General features: G+C 33.0%; 1 protein-coding gene across 1 annotated transcript; it reads right to left on the bottom strand.

Moving 5' to 3' along the window:
- Positions 1–9621: 9621 nt before the first annotated feature.
- Positions 9622–16376, bottom strand: LOC139519672 (uncharacterized). The gene is made up of 2 exons (XM_071311887.1): positions 16325–16376; positions 9622–12012 (listed from the first exon to the last, which is right to left on the bottom strand). The coding sequence occupies exon 2, from the start codon at positions 11995–11997 to the stop codon at positions 10312–10314; it is 1686 nt and encodes a 561-aa protein (XP_071167988.1). The 5' UTR covers positions 11998–12012; positions 16325–16376; the 3' UTR covers positions 9622–10311.
- Positions 16377–17321: the final 945 nt, after the last annotated feature.

Below are 17321 nucleotides of genomic sequence, written 5' to 3'. Positions count from 1 at the left end.
ACTACTTCACTGTGTCTAAACCACACCGGCAAAATTTGTTCGGACTCGATGGTATCTAACATCCGACACAATGACGGAACATTAATAGACAGAAGAAAGCTAGGTTTCTCCTTATTTTCTTATTTTTTTAATGATATCGAAGAATATATATACATAAACAACTATTTTCTATTGTGATATGCAATATTTTCTACAACCGTTCTATATTAACGGAGAAATAAGTCAAAATGCATGTCAAAATGACGAATTGAGTGAACCTTGCCTCGAAATTGTTTAATTTCTCTTTAAATTGTTCACATTGTACGGAAAGAAAGGTACGGGAAGATAGATACTGACACAGAGATTGCAAAACTAGTCATTATGAGCATCTCAATACTTGTATTTATGTGTATGGAACGAAAGAAATAGGTCATGTCAAATAAAAATACACCGGTTTCGTCATTGTTGTTTACTACACAACACCCGGTTTCGTCTATATATATCACCCGGTTTTTTATATTTTTTTAAAACCAACAATTAATGAAAAGCAACGTTAACACGGATCTGAACATTGTCTTTCGAAAGAAATTAAATATATATGTATTATAAAGTAAACTTGGCGTGTTTACATTTATTTACATAGGTAATTATAGTACTACACATTTTCCTAATGAAAGTCATATCCGTTATTTCACTGATCTTCAAACTAATTTTAAATGGAATATAAATACTCAATAGCAAACACTGATATCTAATTATTTTTTTAACATTAACATTATGATATTTTTTTTATATAGGTTTTGAGATACATCGCAGTATGTGACCCCCCCCCCTTTTTTTTACAAAGAAAACCTAATTAACGCTTAAAAAACAAAATTTAAAACATCACCATAAAGTATGCAGAAGTTAAGATTTATATTACTAAGAAGTGTGTAAAGTTTGATGCAATAATGATAAATCATTTTGAGATATGGCGCGACATGTTAACAAAAAACACACTCCTGTTTTACTTACAAAGTTCTGTAACTCAAAAAGATTTAATTTGATTTTCACTAAAAGGTTTACAAATCGTTTGACCATTTCAAGAAATAACTTTGTTAAGTTTCATGAAAACTAGATAAGCTCAAGTTACGGTGCGACATGTTTACGCTGGACATAAAGATAGACGGATAGCTAGACGGACGGACCGAATGACTGATAGATGGAGGAACGGACGGATGGAAGGACGGACGGACAGACGGGTGTATACAATAATACGTCCTGTCAAAATTGGGACGGGCGTGTAAAAACGCAAAGAAATGAAAAAAAGACTCGTAATTAAAGGTCAATAAGTTTTATTAGGATGTCGGCCAAGTCGATTTATTTGTATATTTGTCTGCCTTATCATTTTCCTATATAACTTTTATATATATTTGAGAAAAATGTATAGAAATCGATAAAAAGAACTTGATATTCGGCATTTATTATAAGAAACATAATCCAACTCACATAATCCGATTTCCCGGGTGTTCCTGTTTTCTCATTTCTTACAATATTTTAATTCGGTATACACTTTATAAGATAAGTGGCGAATCTAGATGACGTATAGGTTGCACGCCCCGACCGCACCTTCGGTTGCCAAAACTGTATTGATTCCTGTATTTAACGATTTTGTAAAGCAAAAAATAATCAAAATATTGTTCGACTCGCTACGCTCGGCGGTATGTAAAGGTTGTTCGAAATACGCCCACTTTGAAATAAACTGAATCCGTCTGTCCGTATATATTGTCAAAATATATTGACCAACGTCAGTGTACGATCATCATAACACAATGGCGACAGTACAGACTCGGTTTTTTTAATAATGTTAACAAAATAATTATTATTGAATTTTATCGATGACCTGAGACTATTATACTAATTTGTACATAGCAGTATAGTTACAATTAGTGATAAATAAATTTTATTTTAATGCATGGTAGTTGTAATCCTACATTCATTTTCTATGTCGATTATGCATGCATATACATTTGTCTTATTATCAACGTTTATCCTTAAGAAGATTTATTTTTAACGATGGTAGAAAAGATTACATACATGGAATGATTAGATTACTTATAAAGGTGTCCATTCTTTTGTGCGAGAAAATCACATATCAATTGTGTGTTTCGATTTTTAAGACCGTAAACTTTAATTTCAAGTTTAAACATGTTCAACATATTTTCCCATAACTCATATAGAAAACGCATATTTAGAGAGCTTTAATCTCAATATGCTGTTAAAAAAGTTCGGAATGCAAAGTAAAATTAAAATATTTGTGTTCTATAAGAGTAGGAATTTGCTTATTATTTATTTGAATCTGAGACTCATATAAATAATAAGCCGCTGTCCGGTGAACGAACTTGTTTTCGAACGACCCACAAAACTCATTTTGAACGCTGAAGTTAAATAATCAATTATAATGTAATGCGATTATGATTTTTTTTATTTGACCAAACCGGGTTATGCATTTTGAAATCTACGACGAAACCGGGTTGTATACATTGACGAAACCGGCCAGTTCCATTTTGACATGACCCATTTCTTTCGTTCCATACACAGAGTTACAATTATTGAGATGCTCATAATAACTAAATTTGCAATCTCCGTGTCAATATCTATCTTCCCGTACCTTTCTTTCCGTACAATGTGAACAATTTAAAGAGAAATTAAACAATTTCGAGGCAAGGTTCACTCAATTCGTCTTTTTGACGTGCATTTTTACTTATTTTTCCATTAATATAGAACGGTTGTAGAAAATATTGCATATCACAATAGAAAATAGTTGTATGTGTATTTATATTCTTCGATATCATAAAAAAAATAAGAAAATAAGGAGAAACCTAGCTTTCTTCTGTCTATTAATGTTCCGTCATTGTGCCGGATGTTAGATACCATCGAGTCCGAACAAATTTTGCCGGTGTGGTTTAGACACAGTGTACTTGACTGTGATAAATCAATGAAATTTTGTTTCAAGTTGCATTACTATCAGTAAATATCAGTCTGATGACTGTTTTGATGCCATGACCCCGATGACATGGCCTAATGACTTTGAATGACAATTTTTAATGTTAATTGTAGTTAGTTTGATAGGACCTACTTGTGATAGAACAATGATTTTGATTGGGTTTTGGTGTTTTAACACCACTTTTAATCACCGCTTTTGTAATATTTAGTGGCTGCCAGTTTTTATTCATGGAGGAAGCCGTTATGCCATGATAAAACAATGATAATTTGTATGAAGTTGCATTACTGTAATACTTTTGAGTACATCTTAGTTTGTCTACTGTTTCTAGGCCCAGCGTTTTTTTACACTTGTACCATTGGTATTACGTTTTCTAATTTTTTGGTTTATGATCGTTATTTTTTGTGGCAATAAAAATACAAGGACGGCAAGAGTATACGTCAATGAAACAGAAAACAAGAAGCATTTAGGGTTTCCGTCAGTAGAGAAAAATTAACACAATACTTGTATCTAAGGTTGACATCAGTTTACAACTTAGCCTTAGTTACAACTCGGGACAATAATTGCACCTCGGGGTCTGGGTGGTGGTGCGGGAGGGGGGATAATAAACTTATTATTCCACTCATACCCAGTTGATTAGTATATATCACACACGAGATAAATACATCAACGATGGAATGTGCAAAGCTGTTATCTTTCAACTTCAAAGTTATTGAGGTCGTCGCACAGCATCTTTACATTTTTTTTAATTTTGCGGAAAAATGTCTGTTTTCCCCTGTTTGGGGAAAAGTCTTCATACAATATCATAAAAGCAGTACTACTAAACTTAAATATTTCTGTGAATTGTCAGAAACGTGGTTTGAACGTTTTAACCCCTAACGGAAGGATTGTGCCTGATATTCATATGATGAAATCATAATCTTTCAATCAATTTAATTGAAGTCTGGAGCTGGCATGTCAGTTAACTGCTAGTAGTCTGTTGTTATTTATGTATTATTGTCATTTTGTTTATTTTCTTTGGTTACATCTTCTGACATCAGACTCGGACTTCTCTTGAATTGAATTTTAAATGTGCGTATTGTTATGCATTTACTTTTCTACATTGGCTAGAGGTATAGGGGGAGGGTTGAGATCTCATAAACATGTTTAACCCCGCCGCATTTTTGCGCCTGTCCCAAGTCAGGAGCCTCTGGCCTTTGTTAGTCTTGTATTTTTTTAATTTTAGTTTCTTGTGTACAATTCGGAAATTAGTATGGCGTTCATTATCACTGAACTAGTATATATTTGTTTAGGGGACAGCTGAAGGACGCCTCCGGGTGCGGGAATGTCTCGCTACATTGAAGACCTGTTGGTGACCTTCTGCTGTTGTTTTTTCTATGGTCGGGTTGTTGTCTCTTTGACACATTCCCCATTTCCATTCTCAATTTTATAGATATATAGGAGTTGATTAAACAACATAATTCAAAACGAAATGAAATGAGGAAAATAGCAAATAGAGCAATTCAGAAGCATATAGAATGAAATTCAAAACAGTGTGGCTGTGGCCATTGATTGACACATTAAATTCATCCATTGACTGGGACAATTTAGGTGAACGTTTGTATTTAACGACCACTGCTCACTGTGTACTTTTTAAAGACACTTAAACTATGGGGTCACCAAAGGTTCTCAACACCTTAATAAAGTAATTCGAAAAATTAATCAGAAATAACACGATGTTTTGATTCATATCAATTATATAAATCAAAACATAAAGGTTATTCCTGATTAATTTTTCGAATTATTTTATAATTAAAGGCGTTAAAAAACCTTTGGTGACCCCACAGTTTAAATGTCTATCGTAGGTACGTCGTGAACAGTGGTCGTTACAGACAAACGTTCACGTAAATTGTCCCAGTCAATGGATGAATTTAATGTGTCAATCAATGGCCACAGCCACACTGTTTTGAATTTCATGTTTCCTAAGCGCTTCTTTGGCTATACCTATATCAGTATCAATCAAACCCAAGGATGAAAAAAGAAACCAAAAAGTTAAATATATGAGAAAAGGACGAAAAAGCAAACGATTGTTCATAAAGCATAACACAGAAAAATATAATATTGTAAAATTTTACAGATAAAAACAAGGAATTTTATTTCTTTTATAACAAAATTACGTAAAGGAAACATCTGTGTACTGATAGTTCTTCTGGGAGGCATAAACGGACACGAAGAAAGTCAGTCCCTTCTATAGCTAACTATAAAGTATCCTTTTTTCGTTGTTGAAAGCTGTAAGATAAACTGAAGTACAATGTATATGTAAATCATTCAAAACCTGGCGGATAGTTATCTCTTTTGCAATCATACCACATCTCTTAATTTTTTAATCTATGAACCCGGCTTACTGATTTGTTTATATACATAAAGTCCTTATCAAAAACATATTATATAATTCATATCTTTACTGCAGCAGTGCCATCTCGCCCTTGGGTACCCTACGAATCATTCAGATGACGAACTAACTGTTGTGTCTTAGACAATATGGATAAAATTCATCCCGCTATAATTGTGCGGTCACAGTTGGCAAATAAAACTTCTCTACGTAAGGTTAAATTATTAATTTTGCGGCGAATAAACCAATTTGAATATTATAAAACCATTTTTGTACAGAAATTGGGATCCATTCACTTGATGAGGGATTGTTGTAGATAGGAGGAGACGTTTTTCACTGATAATCGTACAATATTATGACTGCTAAACATTCTCTTGTAGATTTTATTAAAGTTCATATCATCGAAAATAAGCAACAGCTTCGAAAAAAGATGTATAATTCCTTAAACTTTATTGGCAGTGAAACTTTCGATTTCAATTAAAAGCTTGGTTCTTTATTTAGCGAGAAAATTGATTTGGTTCAGAAGGTAAGTAAATAAAGAAAGTTTGTTTCTACTGAAAATTAGTTTGTAAAATATAAATCAGAATCGATTTTGCCCCCCCCCCCCCCCCCCCCCCCCAAAAAAACAATCTTGATTATACTAAAAAAAAAAGTCTTTTTGTATGAAAATTGAAGAAAAAAAATTGTTTGTCATTGAAAAAAAAACTAATACACACACATAGATGATTGGTTTATGCATTGAGTACTCATAGTTGAAACATAATTCCGTCATCATTACTACAACATCCTTCAATGCTTGTGTTTCCCATGTAAGTCGGAAATGTGATGGAATTTTTTTTCGTAAGGGAAATTCCATCAATATCTTTTGTGTGTATCCCTGGCATTACAAGTTGCGCTTCAGAACCGTCTTGCCTGACAAAGCTTATATCAGCCGGTTTGGTATTTATTTTTATCTCTCCAAATGATGCTTGCTTGATGTCAGATGTCCAGCTTAAAGCTGGAAGGAATGAAAGCTCGATTTCTCTTAATTTTTCCTTGCCTATAGTAACTAATTGACTCTCTTCCTCTTTTAAATTGTTTTGGATACTTTGAATGCTCAGAAATATTTGAATTTCAGATGCATGATCTTTAATTTTCTCAATATTGTTTTGGATTGTATTCATTCTTGTTTCACGGCCGCTTAAATCGTCGACTCTTTGTTCCACTTGTAGTTTATGTTTCGTGTATGTAGTGTCTATTTCGTCATTTACTATCTTCTCCAGTTTGTCAAGATGCTGGTTGATTTCAAGTCTTATTTCTTTTACTTTTTGTCTGCAACTCTCATGCTGACCTTTAAGATTCGAAAGGTTTGATCGGCGATTTTGTAAAAATATCTCTAAGTTTTGCTGAATATCTTTTACGTTTTGCTCAAGCTTTATCATAGTTGTTGATGTTTTCGTGTCCTCTAATTTTCGCAATATTGTGAAAGTTCCACAACTTGTATGTTCTTTGGCACATATGACACAAATAGGTATCTCATGTTTAGGACAAAAGTACTCGTAGTTTTCGTGATGTGTGTCGCATTCAAGTTTTATTGCAGAAACAAACGTAGGCAATTCTTTCAAATCTGACATTTCAAAGGTTTTGTGTTTCCTGCTGGATTTTGCTAGTTTATGATGAGTTTTACAGCTTGAACATAAATACTCGTCACACTCAGGGCACCATTCGTCTGCTTTATTTGTTATATGCTGAAGTGTACATATACTACAACACTGTTCCTGATATGCTGATGCCATATTGTCATGTCAGAACTGAAAAAAAAGTTTACTATTATTTAGATATCATTAAAGGTAGAAGACGATCAAAAAGTATAAGCCTATATATCAGCAGATGCACAATGTTATCACTAGTAACGATTAGTGAAAATTTCATTTGTAAAAATGCAATCACTGCTTTATAATACAAAGAAACTGTATGGATATGTGGACGAAAAACATACACCTTCCTCCACTTCATTATAACTGATTTGTAAAGTTGTTTAATAGGCAATCATACAAATATATGTATGTATTTACTTTCAAGTAAATAATACAAATGAAGTTCTCAATGTTCTGTTGTTATGGCTTATGGGTTGTGTGAGGGGTTGGGGTCATGAAGATTTTTTTTTATGAACATTTGGATCAAAACAGGAACTAAAAAACTTCGTATTTTCCAGTTAAATTGACAATTGGCCCTACAAAAATAATAACATTTTATCTCTTAGGTACACGGCGCTTGCCAAGATGGACTTATAGGAAGCTAAATAATGTGAAGCATACCTACGAGCTCGGGAAGATGCCATTGCTTGTGCAGAGTTTGATCGTTTTGATTGCAAAGAACAAAGTTCAGAGCCTGTTTGAGAAAATCGATACTGGGGTTCGACAGTGCTGCCAGATAGGTTCAAAACAGGAAAAGTTTTCAAAGAAAAATGTTGGAGAAATTAGAAATCACTTGAAAAGATTTATAGGAAAAAAGTGATAGAGAAATGAAAAATCACTTAAACGCGTAAAAAATAATAGCATAAGAATAAGATTTATTTAGACGTTGATTTTCAGCATGGGCCGGATTCCCAAATTTTCTTATCAGAATATGAATCTCACACTTGTAATAGAACGTAAATCTCACATTTGCAAAAGACAGAACTCAAAACATTAAAGACAAAGTTATGCTCTTTATAGACATAAGTGTAGAGTTTACACCAGAAAATGGATTAAAAGAATCAATTCAATAGATAAAAACGTTAGATATTTGTAAACAACCTTGTCTATAACAGATCATTTTCACAAAATAGACGACAAGCACAGGTGATAACAATATCTATATGAAAACCAAAACTTAGTTTTTGTACAGGTCTCAGATAGGCTCCCTCTGAAAATGTACTAATCACTGCTATTGATGTAACAAATGACAATCATCTGATTTGATGAATAAAGGCAACAGTAGTATACCGCTGTTGGAAAGTCATATATCGATTGAGACAAAACAAATGCGGTTAACAAACTAAACCCGAGGGAAACACATTAACTATAAGAGGAAAACAACGAAACAACATGCAGAAACACTGAAGTGAACAAAAATCAAACGACAATTCCACACACACAGAAACGAACTATAAGATAATTATCATTACAGCGACTGTTTGGTTGTTTGTCGAGACTGTTTGATTGTTTGTCGAGACTGTGGGAATGTTTTCGAGACTGTACCGTGTTATATCGACGTTTTACCTAATGGAAATCGAGGAATTGTTACTCATTCGATAGAAAATTATATTCAGTGTGTTAGCATATCGAACATGATTACGGACAAAGAACAACTACATGGTATGGTGCTGCAGTGGAATCTGAAAACTGTACAGTCTGGAAGCAGCAGGACAGGTGTTCAACATGTTTAATTCTCCTTTCAAATGATCTATTTTTTTATATGGAGACGATCGACAATAATTCTGAATACTATACACACTACCATGGTGTTTATCACGTTGGTCTAGACGGTGAATAAACATTTTGACACGAGGAAGGTTTAGCAAATTGCTCTGTTGGTATAAATTACACGTCACGTACTTCTATATAAACTAAAATGGAATATGTGGACAAAAATGTCATTTGATCAAGCATATGTTTCGAATTGTTACAGTACACAAACCAGCCATAGAAGGAAAATCATCATCCATAGCCACTGTCACATCTGTTGTTCCACATATCTCCGTCTTGTTTCGATTGTTTATTTTAATAGAACCAACCAGATTTCTTGACTCACAGTAAGCTGAGAGTATTTGTATGTATTGTGTATTTAGATTTCTAGATTGTTTAATTTTAGTGCTACGGATGTTCTTTAGTCTGTTTCAAATAACAAGCTTTTTAAAAGACTCTTATACATTGATAGAATATATACAAAGGAACTTACAAAAGAAGGAAAAAATAGAATATATACAAAGGAACTTACAAAAAAAGGAAAAAATAGAATATATACAAAGGAACTTACAAAAGAAGGAAAAAATAGAATATATACAAAGGAACTCACAAAAGAAGGAAAAATAGAATATATACAATGGAACTAAAAAAAACATGAAAAAAATTGTAGGACTGTGTCTTTGTTTTTTGATATACAAACCATTTAAAATTTACGTGGTGGAAAATGTTTCTCTCTAGATTTTTCATACATTCAAGATTGACACCTTTTTATTTTCTAAAGCTATGACAAAATAACCAGGGTTTTATTAGATTTTAAAACATGGCCTTTGGAACAACATGCAATAAGATAATGCAAAAAAAGTAGGGGTAAGTAGTGGCACTGCACTACATGGATAAAACTATAGGATTCCGAATATTCGAGGAAAAGTCAGAAACAACAGTAGCTTTCATCCTTAAAATCAACAAGCTTGTAAACTTCTGCTAATTTTACTTTCATATGTATAAAATAAAATAACAAAATACTGAACTCCGAGGAAACTTTAAAACGGAATACCCTAATCAAATGGCGATATGAAAAGCTAAAACACTGTTATGATTTTCTTAACGCTATTCAGAAAAAAAATATAACACTTATATTTGTTATTGAATTAAAACCGTTTTATAAACAGTTGAATATATGCCTCAACATTTGTATATGTTAAATAAATATATATAATCGGGGGTTCTTATGTGTTTATTTTTCTCTATTTTATATTTTGTCATTATATATATCATCATTAAGAATTAATAATAATCATTGTAATAAATTGTTTGTAATTATACTGCCCTCTTAGGGCGTCCTTGATTGACAATTAAAATTTAATATTATGTGGTATTGTATTAATATCTTACAGAAGTCGTCTGGAAATGTTTACAAGCAATTCATACTGTGTGCATAATTAATATTACAAGAACAAAGTTATATTTTACGATAAAATCTCAGTTAATGATATTAATATCAATTTTTTTAAAGTTATAAGCCAAAACGATTTTCTTTGTCAAGTTATAATTCATGATGCGTAATAAACTAATATGTGATTACTAGTATTAGAAGAAACAATCAGTTGCATTAAGGAGTTATTGTAATGGATTGCTGTTGGATAGTCCAAAACATCAGCTAAGTGTAAAATGTTTCTGCTATGCTCGCCATTCGGGGAAATAACTGTTATGTTTTTAGAAAAAGCACCAGAAACAAAGACATTTCCATAGTTGTCTATCGCAATTCCACTAGGTGCACGAAGGTCTTCGTTTTGAAATTTCCATATCATGATTCCAGCCATGTTGTGACAGTACACTGTATTGTCTTTCCATTGCGCGAAATATATTTTCTCATCACAGTAGGAAAGAGACGGAGCAAATTCCATTCGAATTGGTATTTTACCAACTTCGACAAGATTCTGATCATAAATTTTGTACTCTACATTATGCAAATGCAGTAGAATTTTATCTCCAGCAAGTGCTAATGCATCACAATTATGACCCGTTTTAATTATCTGTTTCACCTCCGTTGATTCGAAATCTATACTTGTCAGTGTTTTTGAAGAAAAGCTAGATACATATAAGGTCTTGTTGAAATAAATTACATCATGTGGGATATGTTGCAATGGGATTTCACATACCAAGGCACCATCTGACTCCAACACTATAATACGACTCTTTTCACCTCCATCAGTCAGTAGAAATAGTCCTTCGTCTGTAGTACAACAGTATTCAACTTTTGCTTCGCCTAGGATAGTCGGTAGTGTAAAACCAAGTTTTTTCGTAATCGAAATTTGATCAATATGCTTTTTATTTGCCCCTCGCATAGAAAGCTGTGCTTCTGAATCTTCTTGCCTGACGAAGTTTATGTCAGCCGGATTGATATTTGTTTTCAACTCTCCAAACGATTCTAATATGATGCCAGATTTGCAGCTTAATGTTGGAATAAATAAAAGTTCTATATCTTGTAATTCATTCTGGCCGATTGTTACAATTTGGGTTCCTTCCTCTTTTATTTCTTTTTGGATATCTTGAATGCTAAGAAATATTTGGATTTCAGATGCATGGTCCTTAATGTTATCTATATTATTTTTGATTGCGTCTATCTTCATTTTATGGGCACTCAAATTGTTGACGATTTGTTCGATCTCTGATTTGTGTTTGATATACGAATTGTCTAATTTGTTAATGACCGTTTTCTCTAACTTATCAAGATGTCGGTTAATTTTGAGTCTTGTTTCTTTGACTTTTTTTCTGCAACTCGCTTGCTGATCTTTAAGATTCGAAAGGTTCAACCGACGATTTTGTAAAAATATCTCTAAATTTTGCTGTATGTCTCTAATATTTTTCTCAAGCTTTACCACACCTGATGATGTTTTTGTGCCTTCCAATTTTCGCAAAATAGTAAATTGGCCGCAATTTGTATGTTCTTCTGCACATACAACACAAATAGGAATTTCATGTTTAGGACAAAAGTATTCGTAGTTCTCCTGATGTACATCGCATTCCAGTTTTATAGCAGACACAAACGAAGGCAATTCTTTCAAATCAGACACGCCAACAGTGTTGTGACTCCTCGTTGCTTTCTGTAGTTTATGATGAGTTTTACAAGTTGAACATAGATACTCGTCACATTCAGGGCACCACTCTTCTGCTTTATTTGTTATATGCTGAAGTTCACATATACTACAACACTGTTCCTGGTACGCAGATGCCATATTGGGGAATTTAAACTGAAAATGAAGAGGGCTTTCATAAGTAAAGGTATCAGGTGATTCAAGAAATGGTAGTCAAGGTACCAGATAAAATAAAACACCAAGAAATCATAGGTGGTATATGGATGAGGGTGGTAATGCTCTTTACCGTCAGGCGTCAAACGGTCATGTTAGGCTACCGTTAGCGTCAAATTGGTTTAAATTGCACCGTGCTTCGTCAAAATATCCTTATCGTGTTTCGTCAGATGTCTCAAATAATTATCGATACCGATATTTTTGAAAATAAAATAGCGTGATTCGTCAAATTCAGCTGATTTTTTTTTATCGTCTATAAGAAAGTGTACATTTTATCTTCATGCACTAAAAATTACCGTTAACGTCATTTGGCAAGAATATTTACCGTTATGCGTCAGGAAGGTATCCCCATTACTACCCTCGTGGATGTTTTGAATAAATAACTGCTTTTGATGGTCCGTTCATTTCAGTTGACAGTGATGATTTTTCTACTCTGTACACTACACTACCACACAATTTTATCCAACAGAACAGAATTTCTCTTACCTAATAAAACGATCATTTGAAAGTCGTGTTGCAGATTTATTTGATGCAACTCATATAACATTGTATAAAGCCATTAGTAATTATAAAAAAAAGATGTTATATATGTTACAGTAAATAGATGAAATTAGGAATTACATGTAATTACTAAACAATTCAGTAAATACCTGTAATTACTAGTCAATTTAGTAATTACATGTATTTACTGATTGATTCAGTGATTACAGGTAATCACTGATTTTTCTTGTCATTTTTACAGCTATTTACTAACTTGATATTTTTGTTTTAATATTTTTGACATAATTCAAGAACCCTTATATTTTTTCACTTTATAAATTTCAAACGTCCGAAGCGCTTTTCTTGATTAACTTCATTAGGAATTCTTGATCACTTCAATATTTCTTAAAGAGAGACAAAATACAAAATAGGATTTTCATTGCATGTGAATGGTTTTGAAATGGAATTTTTAAGCAATGGCAAATCCCCCTTTGCAGTACAGGAATTGTCTTTATTCATGTATGCCGATGATATCATTGTTCTCGAATTCTGTAAAAGTTACTAGTAAAAATACGCCGACCCATTAGTGACCAGCACCTGTTTTTTACTCTTTGGTAGGGTTGTTGTCTCTTTGTCAGATTTCACATTTCCATTTCCATTTTCATTCGACACAATCACAACAGAGAAAGACACGCTATAAAATATCAATATCAAAGATACATATAGCTAAAGACTTATGAAAATGAACCACACAGCAGTATGTGGTTGACCCTAGGTACTGCTGGTGGGTTAGTAGATCCTGCGCTACTTGTAGCACCTACAACCTAGGAATTATAAACGCCACCATTGTCTACACAGGGAAATTTATTACATGTTCCAAGTCAGGAATATTACTGTTTGTTTTCTATTCATTTGATGTGTTTCAGCTTTTGAATTTACCAGTTGACGGTAAAAGTTAGAGGACTTTACGACACTAAATATCCATTAAGTTCGGTATTTTTATTCTTTTAATTACTCTTAAGATAGGCTCCAAACTGAAACTGCCAAAAGAAATAACATCTCTCAAACAAAATAACACTGCTAAAACACAGGCACTTGTCTCAGAAATTGTTTTCCCTATATACCTTAATGTTATTTAAAGGTATTATATATATAGGAATTTTTTTTTCTGAGACAAGTGCCTGTGACTAAAAACTACATGAAAGTTATAATGTACTGAAATGATAATGGGTGGTTTTTTTTTTTATTCAAGAGTGTTTATAGATACAAGAAGATGTGGTATGAGTGCCAATGACAGAACTCTCCCTCAAAGCCACAATTTGTAAAAAATAACCCATTCAGTGGAGGATCCAGGAGAAGGGTTTCAGGGTTTGGAAACCCCCTTTTTTGGACGATCAATGCATTTGAATCGGGATATATAGATGGAATCCATCCCCTCTTTGTCCTGGAGTTTGGAACCCCCTTTTAAAATGGCTGGATACGCCCATGCCATTAAAGGTCAAAGTACGACCTTCAACACGGAGTATTGGCTCACAATGTTTTAACCAATTGCAGATATTTTAGGATATAAGTATAGGTTACTTCTTTGATAGCTGCAATCCCTAAACAGATTCTGGCAATTTTTAAGTTATTCTCCTTTTTGTTTTAAGAATTATCATCGTTCGTGTTAGTTTTTGCGTTTTAAAATAAAATTTGCTAGCTTAACAACTAAAGATCGCTTCAATGGAATTCAGTTAATTGACACAGTTTAATATATGTTTTTAAAAAAGATCTTTGCATAGCAAGTGCTCAGCATATGTTAATTAACGTATCACAGAAATTAAACATTTTCATAAAAATCTTTTTTTTTTCAAATATAGTAATATATTTAGCAAGGGTATGTTTGTGTGGTTTTTTTTAAACTGATATCCTTAAATCACATAATAATGTGCTGATAAGCATTATTTGCTTAAAGTATTACAAGAATAGAAGAATAAATGTCGTTGGCAAGGTTAGTAAAAAGCTGTAAAAATTCGTTTTAAAATTAGTAATTACTCGTAATAACTGGGCAGTTTCAGGAATTACTTGTATTTACTAAGTGCATCAGGAATTACATGTAATCCCTACATTTAAGTGATTACATGTAATTCCTTATTTCACCTATTCACTGTAACATATATACTAACTGGAGCTGTGATGACATGATTAAAGCTTTAAATTTTCTTCTCGACAATACATATGTATGTTTCGGAAATTCAGGTTATTAGCAGGTTGTAGGTATTCCTATGTGTACCAATTGTATCCCTTTAATAGCAGACTTGTTCCTGTATTGTTATGAATCATTGTGTAAGGACAAACTAAGTAAAGATCTGTCTAAATTACTTCTTGGTAACTTCAAAATCACTAATGTTATCTGGAGATCTTTTTTCTTTTTATTAGTAATTAAGAGGCGTTTTACTGTAAGCATTTGCACGAGGAACTTATTTTAAAAAAAAGGCTCAAACAGCAATTATTATAATTGTCTCTTTCTAGACTAGGATATTCCAATTTCACACGGAAGACTATATACAAAATTTCGACAAAAGAGACGAATTTTCGTTCAAAAATGTTTTTATCCTTTTTGGACGGTAATGTTTTTTTGTCTCCTTTTTATGGTGTGCCTGTGTCTGTAGTCGCTTTCCAAATTTCAATTAACGTAATATATGCATAGTTGATTAATAATAAAGTCAAGAATTTCTTTAATACATATTAATTACAACCTTACATGTAACCAAATTCTTTGATACAAAGACTTGGTTAGAAAGTTCGGCTGTACCTGTAGAGTTCTTATAAACACTGCTTATTTTTTACGGTGTTTTGTTTATAGAGCCCGTAAACTTAAATAAGATCAAAGTTAACTAATTGATCATTAAAAAAAAAAACCATATTCTTGTAATATTGGTAGTAAACATTGTAGAATTTAACACAGTAGATATATTTTTAAATGCGATTTTCATTAGTTCTTATATCGATTTAGTTTTTTAAAACTAAAAACTAAAGTTCTTTTGACACCATTAAGCTAATTGGTCATACAAAAAACGTATTCTTGTAACCTTGGTAGTAAACATTGTTATCAATTTAGCTCTCGACATAATGCAAGGAATTTGAACTCATTATAGCTATTTTACGAATTTTTCGTTTGATCTTACTGACTGATAATTTTCTTTCTCAGCGTAGTCGAGTGATAAGATTAATTCTAGAATCTAAGGGGGCACGTGGCGTTGCTAATGAAATTGACAACGTCGTCATAGGTGAGGGGGGATAGGACCTTTATCGGGACTCCGGGGTCGGGTGTTTTTAAGCTCGGGATTTCGGGATTGACCCTTTCGGGATCCGGGAATCCTTTTTTTCGGATTTCGGGATGTCGGGATTTGCTTTATTTAAATTCGGGACCTCGGGATTTCGTTTTTTCAAGTCCGGGATTTCGGGATCAAGACCCCTCCTATCCCCCCTCATAGGTAAAGTACGATAAATAGATTATCGTTGGTCATCTCAACTCGATTTACCGCTTTTCTCCCTTTCGCAGTCACGGCTCAAACGAGAAAATCAATCTCTTTGAACAGATCAACGATAATCTATAAATATCAATAAACTTGACTTTTACCACGTGGCTTTGATTTAACCGTCCAAATGGGTTTTTTCAGAGGGGTTGTCGTTCAAACTTTCCTTCGAACCACCCCCTTTTTTCCAAAACCCCTGTATATATGTCAATTACAAAATGGTGGAACTGATTTACAAATACAATCATTTTACCTACCAGTTCGTAAAACCTGCAAGGTGTTGTAAAAGTTTGTATCGGGAAGTGTATAATGCTATCTTTATCTGAAGTTGAACCACGTAAGATCAGAGACATGTATTATCACTGGTGATATATAGATAGCTATATCGCTCAATTTTATATTTGAATAGATACATGTGCACAAAATTGTAGATTTCTTTTTTATCAATATAAGGGTCGGTAGGGGGGTCATACATATCTGTATATTCTTATTTTCCCAATAAATTATCTATACTATAAACCTCCATCTACATCCTCTTATATGATTAACATAGACGTTAAATCAATGCTGAGAGGTCATGTAACGGTCTTGTAAAGTAGCAACCATTTAAAAATAAAACGTGGACTTTTAACATCCATCTAATCTAATCTAGCTTATCTTTAAACCCCCTTTGTAGAGGAACCATATTTTCATATGTAGAACAGGTGCTCTCTTTATGTACAGTGCTCATCTCATTCCACCATTGTGCATCTAACCATATTTATATGCTCAGCTCAAGTGCTTTGAATATACAGTGATGTTTCTCCCTCAACCATTCGACATCTGATATGGGCATATTTACAGTGACATCCTACCCACACACAATTTGCATAAATTCCTTTATTTTACAGTTTATTTCACTTGATTCCAGAAATTTGTGTGGTTCCCCCAACCACGCCCTTATCGATGTTGAGATAATGGAATCGCTTATTTTTAATTTCACTTCGCACTAGTTTTATAACCGTCCACATACCATCTCAGTAATATTGTTTGCCTTAAATTACCGGAGAATAAAGGCTTTTTCCCCTGAAGAAGAATCCAATTTGAAAAAAAATGCCTTAGAATTATTCCCAAAGAGACAACTTTTTTCCCAAACAGTGCAGTCTCAGTAGTAAGTGTGCATGAATTCAAACTGAAAAACACTCATTTATACATTTTTCATGTCTAAAATGACTATATTATACATGTGCAGATTTGAGGGTCTATATATGTATC

This window comes from Mytilus edulis, chromosome 4 (assembly GCF_963676685.1).
Source record: "Mytilus edulis chromosome 4, xbMytEdul2.2, whole genome shotgun sequence".
Lineage (NCBI taxonomy): Eukaryota > Metazoa > Mollusca > Bivalvia > Mytilida > Mytilidae > Mytilus > Mytilus edulis.
This window is presented reverse-complemented; position numbering and strand designations above follow the sequence as displayed.